At 44.5% G+C, this 15,673-nt stretch overlaps 1 protein-coding gene across 1 annotated transcript in view; it reads left to right on the top strand.

Annotated features, from left to right (window-relative positions):
* Nucleotides 1-15,335, top strand: part of LOC141052856 (ovalbumin-related protein Y-like) — an 83,372-nt gene extending 68,037 nt beyond the window's left edge. Inside the window, exon 7 of the mRNA XM_073550164.1 lies at nucleotides 14,695-15,335. Within this exon, the coding sequence (XP_073406265.1) occupies nucleotides 14,695-15,099 (405 nt within the window). The 3' untranslated portion in view covers nucleotides 15,100-15,335. The remainder of the gene's footprint in view (nucleotides 1-14,694) is intronic.
* The last annotated feature ends 338 nt before the right edge of the window (nucleotides 15,336-15,673 follow it).

Raw genomic sequence — 15,673 nt, 5'->3', positions numbered from 1 at the left:
GGCGTCGGTACTGGCACTGGGCCCCTCATAGTACAGCGGTGTGTCTGACGGCGGGTGTGCACCACCACCGTCAGAGACACTTGATTGCACTATGAGGGACCCTGTGCCAGTGCCCGCGCCCAAGAGTCGGCCTACCCACCTGTCCAGGGCAACGGCACTCGCATGGTGTCGTGCGCTAGGTGGTGACCCCGGCCATGGGGGGGGAGGCAGCACAGTTAGGGAGTTTTAGAAAGTGGCATATGTTGATGTTGGACATTCAACTGATGCAAAAGGCGAAATAGGTGAAGTACCAGGAAGAGGTGGACCAAAGCAAGCCATTTTTCTGTCACCCTATGTGTCATCAGGGGAAGGTGGGACAAAATCCTTGGAAACCCATGCGTGGTTCATTTTAATGAAGGTTAGATCATCCACATTTTGGGTTGACAGACGGGTCCTTTTTTCTGTCAGGATTGATCCAGCTGCACTGAAGACTCTTTCCGATAGCACACTTGCAGCTGGGCAAGCGAGCTCCTGTAAGGCATATTGGGCCAATTCAGGCCAGGTGTCCAGTTTAGCGGCCCAATAGTCAAAGGGGAATGACCTGTGTGGGAGAACATCGATATGGGAGGAAAAGTAGTTTGTAACCATAGTTGACAACTGCTGTCTCCTGTCACTTTCCATCGATGCAGTATTACCAGTTGTGTGAGCGGTATTTGAAAAATCAGTCCACAACATTGTCATGAAACCCCTGTCTCCAACGCCACTTCTGCTGTGTGCACCACGAACACCTCTGCCAAGCTGCCCCCGGCCCGTACGGCTCGTGTGAGAACCATCACCGCTGCTGTGTGCTGGGAATGCCTCAAACAACCGATTTACCAGAGTTGCTTGTTTATTAGCCAATATTAGGTCAAGGTTCTCCTGTGGCATGATGTTTTGTAATTTGCCTTTATAGCGTGGATCCAGGATGCTGGCCAACCAGTAGTCGTCATCGTTCATCATTTTGGCAATGCGGGGGTCCCTTTTTAGGATCCGCAAGGCATAATCTGACATGTGGGCCAATGTTCCCGGTGTCAATGATGCACTGCGAGTGCTGGGTGGAGGAGCACTTTCTGGCAAATCCACATCCCTCCAGTCACGCACAAACCCTGTACCAGACCTTGCCACGCCAACATTTTCACTTGCCCCACGAGATGCATCCTCCTCCCCTAAGTAATCATCCCCATCATCCTCCTCCTCCTCCTCCTCTTCTTCCTCCACCTCGTCCAGGAGAGGTCCCTGAGCAGACAATGGCTGAATGTCATCAAGGATTCCCTCCTCCTCTTCCTCCTCATCAACATTGGCTGCAGACGCCTGCTCCTTAAGGTGCGTCAAAGTTTGCATGAGCAGACGCATAAGTGGGATGCTCATGCTTAGGATGGCGTCGTCTGCGCTTACCAGCCGTGTGCATTCCTCAAGACACTGAAGGACTTTACAAAGGTCTTTCAGCTTCGACCACTGCACGCCTGTCAACTCCATGTCTGCTCTAAGTGCCTGGCCGTGTATCCTCCCACAAATGCATTATGGCCTGCCTCTGCTCGCACAGCCGCTCCACCATGTGCTGGGTGGAGTTCCACCTTGTTGCAATGTCGATAATGAGGCGGTGGTTGGGAAGGTGGAGCAATCGCTGCAGCTTCTGCATACGAACGGAGTGTACAGGCGGCCGGCGGATGTGCGCGCACAGTCTTCGCACCTTCTGGAGCAGGGTTGTTAACTCCGGATAATTTTTGAGTAAGCACTGCACCACCAGGTTCAAGGTGTGAGCCAAGCAAGGTATGTGGCTGAGTTTTGAAAGGGCTATGGCTGCCACAAAATTACGGCCGTTATCACTAACTACCTTGCCTGCCTCAAGATGTACACTGCCCAGCCATGACTCAGTTTGTCGCTTCAAGTACTCGGCCAGCACCTCGGCGGTGTGTCTGTCGCCCAAACACATCATCTGCAACACAGCCTGCTGACGCTTTCCACTAGCTGCTCGATAGGGGGACACATCGTGTGCAACAGTGGCAGCTGCAGATGGAGTGCTCGTACGACTGCGCTCTGTGGACGAGCTGTCGCTTCTGGAGGAGGAGGAGGAGGGTCGAACGCCTACAGCCAACTGTTTCCTAGACCGTGGGCTAGGCAGCACTGTCCCACCACCGCTGTCCCCTGTGGACCCTGCATCCACCACATTAACCCAGTGCGCACTGATGGACACGTAACGGCCCTGGCCATGCCGACTGGACCATGCATCAGTTGTGAGGTGCACCTTTCCGCTCACTGACTGCTTGAGTGCATGGACAATGCGGTCTTTCACATGATGGTGGAGGGCTGGGATGGCTTTGCGAGAGAAGAAGTGGCGACTGGGTAGGTCATAGCGTGGTACTGCATAGGCCATGAGTTCGCGGAAAGCTGTGCTTTCCACCAACCGAAAGGGCATCATCTCAAACGAGATTAGTTTGGCAATGTGGGCGTTCAAACCCAGTGTACGCGGATGAGAGACTGAGTACTTTCTTGACCTACTCATAGTGTCTGGGAGGGTGAGCTGGACTTGAGAGCTGCATATGGTGGAAGTAGCGGTGGACAGGGCGGACTGAGAGAGGGTTGATGATGGTGATGGAGTTGGTGTTCTTTCTGATGGCCTAGAATCAGTCTTTCGTTGATATAACAGTGGGATTCCCTGACTGCTGTGGCCTTGCAATGACACCTCAACATTTGCTGCTGTGCTAACCGGTGGGCTTACAGTGGGGGAAACAATGTAGCGTTGCTGACTACCTTCGTTGTGATCAGTTGCACATGTGGCACTTGAGGTTTGGTGTTGTGTCCACGCTTGCAAGTGCATGCTGGTTAAATGTCTAAGCATGCAACTGGTATTCAAATTTTTCAGATTTTTCCCTCGGCTAAAGGTCTTTGCGCACTTCTTACAGATAACCTTGGCCTGATCATGAGGATTTTGTTCAAAAAAGTGCCACACTGCACTCTTCCTACTTTGGCAGACATTTTGCGGCCTAGCACGCTGTGATCTTTTGACCCTCTGGACAAGCTGTCCAGCAACTCTTTTGATGTTTGGAACCTGTCTTTGGAGTGCTCCGGGCCTGCCAGATAACAGCTGTTGCGATGTCGATGTCTGCTGTGGATGCTCCTCATCTGAGCTATTGGAAGCAGCACCCTCTTCCCCCAATGGATGCCAATCTGGGTCAACAACTGGGTCATCCATCACCTCCTCTTCTATGTCATGTGCACCTTTCTCTGTGTCACCGTGTATGGTGGTATAGTGTGCGGGAAGGGGCACCTGAGTCTCATCAGGGTCAAAATCTGGCTCTGTACACTGCGAGGACAATGTAGTGCTCTGAGTGAATGTACCAGCAGAATCATCCATCAGCGGCTGTGCATCAGTGCACTCCATGTCAGATTCATCTTGGCCTGGGTAATTCACCATTTGACTTGATAATCCAGGCATGGTATGTGAAAACAGCTCCATGGAGTAATCAGTAGTATGGCCTGCGTCATCCTTCAATCTTGGTTGGGGTGAAGGACACAAGGAAAGGTGTGGTTCATGAACATGAGCCTCCAATGATGACTCAGTGCTTTTACTTTTTACAACTGAAGAAGAGGAGGCGATAGAGCTGGAGGCTGAGTCAGCAATGTAAGACAAAACTTTTTCCTGATGCTCTGCCTTTAAAAGCGGTTTGCCAACTCCTAGAAAACTAAGCGTTCAAGTCCTTATGTAGCCAGACGATGACGCAGGGTCAGCACCTCCTGCATTCGGTCCTATTTTGCTCTTGCCACTACCATCAGATCCACCACCAACACCATCATTACCAGCTGCCAACCCCCGCCCAATTCCACGGCCTCTTCCACCAGCCTTCCTCATTTTTGGTAGAAATGTAGACAAAATCCAACAAACTATATAGTAATGTAAAACAAGGTACAAGGTGTCTATAGGACAGGGGAGTTTTAGAATTTCTGCACACACTTGTGGACAGTGGACACTTGTGGATTGTGTGCGGCCCACTGATATCTGAGCGCTATGTGACACGCTCGATGGCACAGCTGCCTGTGACCAAAGTTACGAGAGGATAATGGAGATTTTGAATCTCTGCGTACACTTTTGGACACTGGACACTTGTGGATTGTGTGCGGCCCACTGATATCTGAGCGCTATGTGACACGCTCGATGGCACAGCTGCCTGTGACCAAAGTGACGAGAGGATAATGGAGATTTTGAATCTCTGCGTACACTTTTGGACACTGGACACTTGTGGATTGTGTGCGGCCCACTGATATCTGAGCGCTATGTGACACGCTCGATGGCACAGCTGCCTGTGACCAAAGTGACGAGAGGATAATGGAGATTTTGAATCTCTGCGTACACTTGTGGACAGTGGACACTTGTGGATTGTGTGCGGCCCACTGATATCTGAGCGCTATGTGACACGCTCGATGGCACAGCTGCCTGTGACCAAAGTGACGAGAGGATAATGGAGATTTTGAATCTCTGCGTACACTTGTGGACAGTGGACACTTGTGGATTGTGTGCGGCCCACTGATATCTGAGCGCTATGTGACACGCTCGATGGCACAGCTGCCTGTGACCAAAGTGACGAGAGGATAATGGAGATTTTGAATCTCTGCGTACACTTTTGGACACTGGACACTTGTGGATTGTGTGCGGCCCACTGATATCTGAGAGCTATGTGACACGCTCGATGGCACAGCTGCCTGTGACCAAAGTGACGAGAGGATAATGGAGATTTTGAATCTCTGCGTACACTTGTGGACAGTGGACACTTGTGGATTGTGTGCGGCCCACTGATATCTGAGCGCTATGTGACACGCTCGATGGCACAGCTGCCTGTGACCAAAGTGACGAGAGGATAATGGAGATTTTGAATCTCTGCGTACACTTTTGGACACTGGACACTTGTGGATTGTGTGCGGCCCACTGATATCTGAGCGCTATGTGACACGCTCGATGGCACAGCTGCCTGTGACCAAAGTGACGAGAGGATAATGGAGATTTTGAATCTCTGCGTACACTTTTGGACACTGGACACTTGTGGATTGTGTGCGGCCCACTGATATCTGAGCGCTATGTGACACGCTCGATGGCACAGCTGCCTGTGACCAAAGTGACGAGAGGATAATGGAGATTTTGAATCTCTGCGTACACTTGTGGACAGTGGACACTTGTGGATTGTGTGCGGCCCACTGATATCTGAGCGCTATGTGACACGCTCGATGGCACAGCTGCCTGTGACCAAAGTGACGAGAGGATAATGGAGATTTTGAATCTCTGCGTACACTTTTGGACACTGGACACTTGTGGATTGTGTGCGGCCCACTGATATCTGAGCGCTATGTGACACGCTCGATGGCACAGCTGCCTGTGACCAAAGTGACGAGAGGATAATGGAGATTTTGAATCTCTGCGTACACTTTTGGACACTGGACACTTGTGGATTGTGTGCGGCCCACTGATATCTGATTGCTATGTGACACGCTCGATGGCACAGCTGCCTGTGACCAAAGTGACGAGAGGATAATGGAGATTTTGAATCTCTGCGTACACTTGTGGACAGTGGACACTTGTGGATTGTGTGCGGCCCACTGATATCTGAGCGCTATGTGACACGCTCGATGGCACAGCTGCCTGTGACCAAAGTGACGAGAGGATAATGGAGATTTTGAATCTCTGCGTACACTTTTGGACACTGGACACTTGTGGATTGTGTGCGGCCCACTGATATCTGAGCGCTATGTGACACACTCGATGGCACAGCTGCCTGTGACCAAAGTGACGAGAGGATAATGGAGATTTTGAATCTCTGCGTACACTTTTGGACACTGGACACTTGTGGATTGTGTGCGGCCCACTGATATCTGAGCGCTATGTGACACGCTCGATGGCACAGCTGCCTGTGACCAAAGTGACGAGAGGATAATGGAGATTTTGAATCTCTGCGTACACTTGTGGACAGTGGACACTTGTGGATTGTGTGTGGCCCACTGATATCTGAGCGCTATGTGACACGCTCGATGGCACAGCTCCCTGTGACCAAAGTGACGAGAGGATAATGGAGATTTTGAATCTCTGCGTACACTTTTGGACACTGGACACTTGTGGATTATGTGCGGCCCACTGATATCTGAGCGCTATGTGACACGCTCGATGGCACAGCTGCCTGTGACCAAAGTGACGAGAGGATAATGGAGATTTTGAATCTCTGCGTACACTTGTGGACAGTGGACACTTGTGGATTGTGTGCGGCCCACTGATATCTGAGCGCTATGTGACACGCTCGATGGCACAGCTGCCTGTGACCAAAGTGACGAGAGGATAATGGAGATTTTGAATCTCTGCGTACACTTTTGGACACTGGACACTTGTGGATTGTGTGCGGCCCACTGATATCTGAGCGCTATGTGACACGCTCGATGGCACAGCTGCCTGTGACCAAAGTGACGAGAGGATAATGGAGATTTTGAATCTCTGCGTACACTTGTGGACACTGGACACTTGTGGATTGTGTGCGGCCCACTGATATCTGAGCGCTATGTGACACGCTCGATGGCACAGCTGCCTGTGACCAAAGTGACGAGAGGATAATGGAGATTTTGAATCTCTGCGTACACTTGTGGACAGTGGACACTTGTGGATTGTGTGCGGCCCACTGATATCTGAGCGCTATGTGACACGCTCGATGGCACAGCTGCCTGTGACCAAAGTGACGAGAGGATAATGGAGATTTTGAATCTCTGCGTACACTTTTGGACACTGGACACTTGTGGATTGTGTGCGGCCCACTGATATCTGAGCGCTATGTGACACGCTCGATGGCACAGCTGCCTGTGACCAAAGTGACGAGAGGATAAGGGAGATTGGATTGCTTTTAAAAAAGCAGTTTGCGGAGCAGTGGGTAAACAGCAATGCCAGCGTGTCAGGAAGCCTTAGAAGGCAGCCCAACAACCAACACCACTGATATACCACAATATAGCCTCCCCTTGCACTGCACACACAGTGACTTGTGTGTTGTGCAGGCCAAATCGCTAGCAGCAGAAGCAGTTTTTTTGTCTTCTTCCCTGCCTAACGCTCTCCCTACAGAATCAGCAGCAACCTCTCCCTATACTAAGATCGGCAGAAGTAAGATGGCGGTCGGCGTGCACGCCCTTTTATACCCCCTGTGACGCCCACCAAAGCAAGCCAATCACTTGCATGCCCTTCTGAAAGATGGTGGTGACCCGTGCCTATGTCATCACGTTGCCCACAGTGTCCGTGGATCCTGATTGGCTGAAAAAGAGCGCAAAACAAACTTTTGAAACGCGACTTTGGCGCGTAAGTCGCCGACCTCATGGCCGACCTCATGCTAGGGTCGGGTTTCGTTTCATGAAACCCGACTTTGCCAAAAGTCGGCGACTTTTGAATTTTTTCGACCCGTTTCGCTCAACTCTACTCAGGAGAGTTCTGAAATCGTGCAAAAGGTAACCACATACTGTAATGACATCACAATGTGCCCCGTGATCTTGCACTCGCATGTGCAGACCCGTAGCGGGAGCCCTGGGGATTTCAGTGCTTGCAGCGGGGATTGGAATTATGTGACTAGGACTGGACAGGTGATCATGAGGAGCAGAAAGCCTGGAGATGTGACCTAATAAGGTGAGTATATGGATTTTTTTTTTATCTTTTCACCTTTCGATGTTAGTTTATGGTTCATAAAAATGGCATCTTGAGACAGCCATATTGTGATGGATTTGCACTATATTGAATAGGAAAAAATATTTTGACAAATGTGGACTTTTATAAAATTCAAATTGAATCCAATTCAACTCAAATATATTCTTTCATTTCTACTGTAAAGAATACAAATACCACGATTTCTATCTATTACAAAAAAATAGTGCATGTTTAGTGTAATGAAGTATTTATGCAAGGAATTGATTGAAATTAGCCATCTTATGGTCCCGAACGTCATTGCAATATATTGCATCAGATAAATCACTCCAGGATTAGGTGAAATATCTGAGATTTGTAAAAAATTTTGATTTTTTTTTTCTAATATTGAATTGGAAGCTAAAGAAAGAAAGAATCTGATATAACTATATTACATTACAAATCTATATTATAATCTAAAAGTGAAAATTATCAACATTTAAACGAATTTATAGAAGAAGTAGTAAATTGGTGACCCAAAAGACAAGTTTGCTCTCTCTGGTTGTTTATTGCCTCATTCCGTGGGTTGGCATGCGTCTTTAGTGACTAAGTGAACAGTTTTTAAAAGAGCAACTGTATGATGCTCACTTCTGATCCGGGGAGAGAACCGAAGGTAAGATATTGGTGCAGCGGCCGACTTACTATCCATAGATGGGGTCTGCAGACAAGAGAAGTATGGGATTATAAATGGCTGAGAAAAATTGCCTTCTGGGGTATTTCCTAGTATAAAATTTCAGCAAATAATTTTCACATTCATTTGAATATATTTATAAGGTAAAATAAGACTAATTATGATTCTTGATGTTATGACTGTGGCCATTAAAAGACATTCAAGCCATTAGGAGTTGTTTAATAGCCAGTTTAGAGAAAAAGACCAGAATTCTATGTGCACAAAATAATCATTAAAGGGAATGTGTCAGCAGCTTTAATGCTAAATATATATAAACTTGGCACACACCAAAGGTTTCTGATGCAGAAAGGTGATTTTTAATTATACAACAGTACATACATACACAGACGTTTCGGTCTAGGACCTTCATCAATGTACGATATATTGTACTGTGAGATTCTTAGTGACTGGGCTTTGTGAGATAGACCAATCCTGTGAGGAGGCACATGAAGCCGTCCCACTGCGTGGTGATTTGTGGAGTGTGGACGCAGTATCCACCGCGAATCCCAAACCGCAGTGGGACGGCTTCATGTGCCTCCTCACAGGATTGGTCTATCTCACAAAGCCCAGTCACTAAGAATCTCACAGTACAATATATCGTACATTGATGAAGGTCCTAGACCGAAACGTCTGTGTATGTATGTACTGTTGTATAATTAAAAATCACCTTTCTGCATCAGAAACCTTTGGTGTGTGCCAAGTTTATATATATTTAGTTCACGGATTGGGATCCTACTTGGGCACCACCTACAATTCTCAGGGTTGTGCCAACGGTTTTGTTCTTATATAGCAGCTTTAATGCTATGATATCTGAGCGCAGAATAATTTATGGGCAGATATCCTGATTCCAGAAATGTATCACTTACTTGACTGCTTGGTGCAGTTTTGATAAAATCCCTGTTTATCTGCTGTAGATGCAGCAGTGCTATGCTGTGTAGAACTCCACCCTCATCACTGATTGGATGCTTCCTGTGTACACTTTGCATTGTCAGAAAGCTGCCAATCAGTTTTGGAGATGGGGTTACACAGATTAGCTGGACTGCATTCTAGTTCTTATCTCCAGCTGATAAAACACTGATTGAATTGAAACTACAACAAGCAACCTAAGAAGTGACACATTCCTGGAATCAGGGTCTCAGTCCTACATTATGCTGCTGTCAGATTAAATAGTAAAAACCTGCTGACAGATTCCTTTAAATATAACTGCTCTGCGCATATAAAATAAGGTATGTTATCTGCTGCACATTACTTGTTGACACAGAGTGATCTGTGACCAATACTGATAATTTGTAAGCCTGCTGGCTTGCTTAGATGGGCCAATAGTCATAAACGGGTATTCCTATAAACACAATTTTTTGATTATTGACCTGTCTAAATGAGCAATGTTCAAGACTTTTTTTTAAATATAAGACATAACAGAAGCAATGATGTGTTGGATTTTGTAGCAAATATTAATATTAACCCATTTACCCTCAAGGGTGGTTTGCATGTTAATGACAGGCCAATTTTTACACTGTCCCTCTATGAAGCAATAACTCTGGAATGCTTCCATGGATCCCGGTGATTCTGACAATGTTTTCTCGCGACATATTGTACTTAATGTTAGTGGTAAAATATCTTTAATATGGCTTGGGATTATTTGTGAAAAAAATGGAAATTTGGTGAAAATTTTGAAAATTTCGCAATTTTCCAACTTTGAATTTTCATGCCTTTAAATCATAGAAATACTGTATGCTACACAAAATACTTAATAAGTAACATTTCCCACATGTTTACTTCACATTCCTTTTGTTAGGAAGTTATAAGGGTTAAAGTTTGACCAGCGATTTCTCATTTTTACAACACCATTTTTTCTAGGGAACACATCACATTTGAAGTCACTTTGAGCGGTCTACATGATAGAAAATACCTAAAAGTGACACCATTCTAAAACCTGCACCCCTCAAGGTGCTCAAAACCACATTCAAGAAATCTATTAACCCTTCAGGTGTTTTTTGAATCTTTAAAAAAATGAACATTTAACTTTTTTTCACAAAAAAATTAATTCAGGTCCAATTTTTTTTATTTTCCCAAGGGTAACAGGAGAAATTGGACCCTAAAAGTTATTGTGCAATTTGTCCTGAGTTTGCTGATACCCGATATGTGGGGGTAAACCACTGTTTGGGGCATTGACACAGCTCAGAAGGGAAGGAGCGCCGTTTGACTTTTTCAATGCAAAATTGGCTGGAATTGAGATCGGCCTCCATGTCGCATTTGGAGAGCCTCTGATGTGCCTCAACAGTGGAAACCCCCCCCATTTTGGAAACTAGACCCCCAAAGAACTTATCTAGATGTGTGGTGAGAACTTTAAACCCCCAATGGCTTCACAGAATTTAATAACGTAGAGCCATAAAAATAAAAAATCATATTTTTTTCCACAAAAATGATATTTTTGCCTCCAATTTCTACATTTCCCAAGGGTAACAGAAAAAATTGGACTCCAAGAGTTATTGTGCAATTTGTTCTGAGTATGCTGACACCCCATATGTGGGGGTAAACCACTGTTTTGGTGCATGGCAGAGTTTGGAAGGGAAGAAGCACCGTTTGACTTTTTCAACGCAGAATTGGCTGGAATTGAGATCAGACGCCGTGTTGCATTTGGAGAGCCCCTGATGTGCCTAAACAGTGGAAACCCCCCCAATTCTAACTCCAACCCTAATCCCAACCTTAACTCTAATCCCAACCCTAACCCTAGCCCTATCCCTAATGGGAAAATGGAAATACATTTTTTTATTTTATTATTTTCCCTAACTAAGGGGGTGATAAAGGGGGGGTTGATTTACTATTCATAGTGGGTTTTAATGCTTGGCAGCTGTCACGCACTAAAAGACGCTTTTTATTGCAACAAATAGTTTTTGCATCACCACATTTTGAGAGTTATAATTTTTACATATTTTGGCCCACAGAGTCATGTGAGGTCTTTTTTTCTGCGGGACAAGTTGATGTTTTTATTGGAACCATTTTTGGGCACATGACATTTTTAATCGCTTTTTATTATGATATTTGGGAGGCAGAATGAACAAAAAACAGCAATTCATGAATTTCTTTTGGGGGGAGTTTATACCGTTCCATGTGTGGTAAAATTGATAAAGCAGTTAATTCTTTGGAATAGTACAATTACAGCAATACCTCATTTATATAATTTTTTTATGTTTTGGCGCTTTTATGCAATAAAAACAATTTTATATAAAAAATAATTATTTTTGCATCGCTTTTTTTCTGCGAGCTCTATTTCATTTTTTCACTGATGACGCTGTATGGCAGCTCGTTTTTTTGCAGGACAAGATGATGTTTTCAGCAGTACCATGTTTATTTATATTAGTCTTTTTGATCACGTGTTATTCCACTTTTTGTTCGGCGGTATGATGATAAAGCATTTTTTTGTCTTTTTTTTCAAGGGGTTCACTAAAGGGGTTAACTAGAGGGACACTTTTATAGGGCGGGTCGTTATGGACGTGGCGATACTAAATATGTGTATTTACATAAAGAAATTTATTTTTTTGGAACAATTTATTTTTTTTTTCTTTATCTAGAAATTTAAAAAAAATATTTTTACTTTGCAGAGCATTGTGTCAGATCAGCGATCTGACAGACAGTGCAGGAGGCTTGCCGGTGCCTGCTCTCAGCAGGCACTGACAAGCCACCTCCCTGCAGGACCCGGAAGGACCCCGTGGCCATCTTGGATCCTGGGGCCTGCAGGGAGGAGGCCGTCGGAACAACGCTATCACATCGCGTTGTTCTGAGGGTCTCAGGGAAGCATGCAGGGAGCCCCTTCCCTGCACGATGGTTCCCTATGCCACCGAAACGCTGCGATCATGTTTGATCGCAGTGTGCTGGGGGTTAAAGTGCTGGGAGCGGTCCCCGACCACTTCTGACACAGAGTGCCGGGTGTCAGCTGTGATAATCAGCTGACACCCGGCCGCGATCAGTCTCGCTCCCCCCATGAGCGCGGCTGATCAGTAAGACGTACTATCCTGTCCACAGTCATACGGGCCCGGGTCACCTGGATGGGATAGTACGTCATATGTCAGAAAGGGGTTAACTTTATTGTGCCCCTACAGATAACTAACAAACGCAAGACATTTTTGTTGGAGATGATCATGTACATATATAGTCATAATGGTATTGTCAATAATTTTTCCCTATTAGGCCAGTTACTGGGGAACCCACAGTGAGCGTATAGTATATACACATCTGATTCCAATACATGGAATACATATATATATATATATTGTGGTACAGCGGCTCACTCAGTTGACACAGAGGTAGTCACAGGAACACTGTCTCTTTAAGTACTTTCACGGATTTATTATATACATTCAGCATAAACAAAGGCAAGGACAAAATAAACATGGCCCCCCAGAGCAAAACAGGAAAATAAAACAAAGTAGTATAACAGAGTCCATTCATGTGTGGGAAATCCACCCATTCAGGACACAACACTCTGAAGCTCCACTCTCCAGGCCTACCGAATGCCGACTGCCTCTGGAAGCCAGCTATTTAAGCCGCAGACCACACCCTGGGGTGGAGATAAGGTAGACAACCTCCTAACCACTCTATGGTCGTCCACTAAAAATCCAGCCCATTATGTAAATTAGCCGTTAACTCCTCACAGCACTTAGTGTGCTGGAGGAAAATCTATGGGTTCTAAATCAATAACACCATTATGTGCAGTAAAACGTATATCCCCTTCAGCACTTTACCAGTGACTTGTCACAATATATATACAAATATATATATATATATATATATATATATATATATACACACATACATACACACATATATATATATATAAATATTACCCTGGTACAGTTACTGCCAACTCCACAATAAAACAAGGAACTAGCTGTCACCACCGTTAATTGTTTATACAGGCTGATTGGACACCTGCTACGAATAGTGTATTGCTTCAGGGGTGCAGTTCATAGAGCAAGAGGAACAAAGCTATTCAATTTTTAAATTTTTAATCCAAAAAGTAGGCAGTGTTTATAAAAATATACAAAGATGTTGCAAAATGGACCTAACAATAAAGTGTATACAATTACATGACATAAAAAAGATAAACAGAAGAAATATACTAAACCTGATGTCTCAGGGTTGGCTGTGCCTCTTCTGAAGGGGTGCTCCACTTTTTTTGGTGGGTAACGGTACAGCATCACAGCACAATGTGTCTCCCAGGACTGGCAATTATCTTAGTTTGGCATTTTATTTTATTAACACAAGACACAACCACATACCTCACCTTCAGTGACTCATAACAGGGTTGTAATAAAACAAACTGACGGCACATCTAGAACTAGTCTGAATAGGTGCATACCAAAAGGCAACTTACATATTAAATAGAAAATGGCAGCACACCAAATTGGTGTGCTGCCATTTTCTATTTAATTCATAACAGGGTTGGTCATAGGATGCATCTATGTCTTTTAGAAAATGATGGGATCCCCAACTTCCACGACATTTTTGTCCCTGGAGGTCCCAGTCGGGAGATATTACTGCCATGTTTCCTATCACATTGATATCTTTCTACTGGGCAGCACGGTGACTCAGTGGATAGCATTGCAGCGCTGGAGTCCTGGGTATGAATCCCACCAAGGACAACATCTGCAAGGAGTTTGTATGTTCTCCCCGTGTTTGCGTGGCGGGTACTCCAGTTTCCTCCCACGTTCCAGAGACATGCTGATAGGGAATTTAGATTGTGAGCCCATCGGGGACAGTGATGATAATGTGTGCAAACTGTAAAGCGCTGCGGAATATGTTAGTGCTATATAAAGATTATTATTACAGATAGAAAACATGGCATGGATAGCATCATCCACTTGTCCAAAATTAGTTTGTGAGTGCTGTGGCAATTGGCCAGTGGCACAAACAATCTATTATACTCGCAACTTTGTCACAACATCAAAAATATGTCTCTCATAACTGTAGGACCATTGCTGTTCATAAAAAAGCAATATTCATAACTGTAATAAAACAAAGTTGCCCACAACAATATGCTTTGCCTTTCTATTCAAGCTAAGGCTAAAGGTGATAGATCATCTCTACCAGTCATAAATCTTTGCATCCCAAAATTTCATTGTCAGCTCTGCCTGGTCTACGATTCATCAGATAATGCTCTTACCTATTCACATTAGTGTTGTTCCCCTGCATCGTGGTCATCTGGAGTGTTATAGCCTTGCTTTAATATTCACTATCAACAATGAAATGGCTTATAGATTTAGATTTTACAAGTACATCTATGATATTTCAGATTATTGTCAAAGCATTTATATTACAGATAAAACATAACATATCATATGCGCAACTGGATGACTGGACCAACCCTGACAAGATGAACAAAAAATTCACTGAGGTTTATCTCCCCTACTTTAAAATAGACAGTAGCTATTCAATGAAAAATGTCCTGCAACACATGGGGATGACTGATGTTTTTAGTGGCACAAAATCAAATTTGTCTGATATATCCCAAGATAATCTACATGTGTCAGACATCATTAATCTGGTAACTATGGAGGCAGATGAAGATGGTACAAAAGAGTCAACTAATGCTGAAGATCATCTTGGATTTCTGGCTTTAAGGCTTCCACAAATTATCTTTAAAGCTAATCATCCATTCACTTTTATTGTACGGGATATGTTAAGCAAGTGTATTCTCTTTTATGGATTGTTTCAAAAGCCATGATATAAAAAATGAGTTATTATAACATTTAGAAAGTTAACAGATTAGAAGACAAAATGTACAGAAAATTTCAGCTCTATGTTTTCACCTTAAATTTCATAATTTCGAATTATAGAGGTTGCCCAGCCATTTACATTTGAGTAAAAAATGGAACCGCAGAGGAAATGTAGTATTAAATGTTCTGCATTTAGGTCAATAGTTGAACATTAAACTATGGGGACATTTATCCCGAATCACAACATTTACTCTCTCTGTCAAAACTTTATTCTAGCTTAAAATGGTTGTCCGGGATTTTAATATTGATGGCATATCCTTAGGATATGTCCCCCCCTCCTCCTCATCTCATACATACTCACCACAGCAAAGACCTGAACATTCTTAAAGGGAAAGTCACTACCACTTGCCCCTGGTGACCTGCATCAATACAGAGTTGTACTCTAATTTTTCAAGCTTCCTAATACAAAGGGGGGCTGCACACCTTCAATCCACTACTCATCAGGAGAGAGCAACACTTGAGACACTGAGGCCTTTGGCATATTTTATTAACTGCTACTACTTTGCAGCAAAACAACAATCC

The sequence above is a fragment of the Dendrobates tinctorius genome, unplaced genomic scaffold (genome assembly GCF_039654945.1).
Source record: "Dendrobates tinctorius isolate UK_male_01 unplaced genomic scaffold, ASM3965494v1 ptg000163l, whole genome shotgun sequence".
Taxonomy (NCBI): Eukaryota; Metazoa; Chordata; class Amphibia; order Anura; family Dendrobatidae; genus Dendrobates; species Dendrobates tinctorius.
This window is presented reverse-complemented; position numbering and strand designations above follow the sequence as displayed.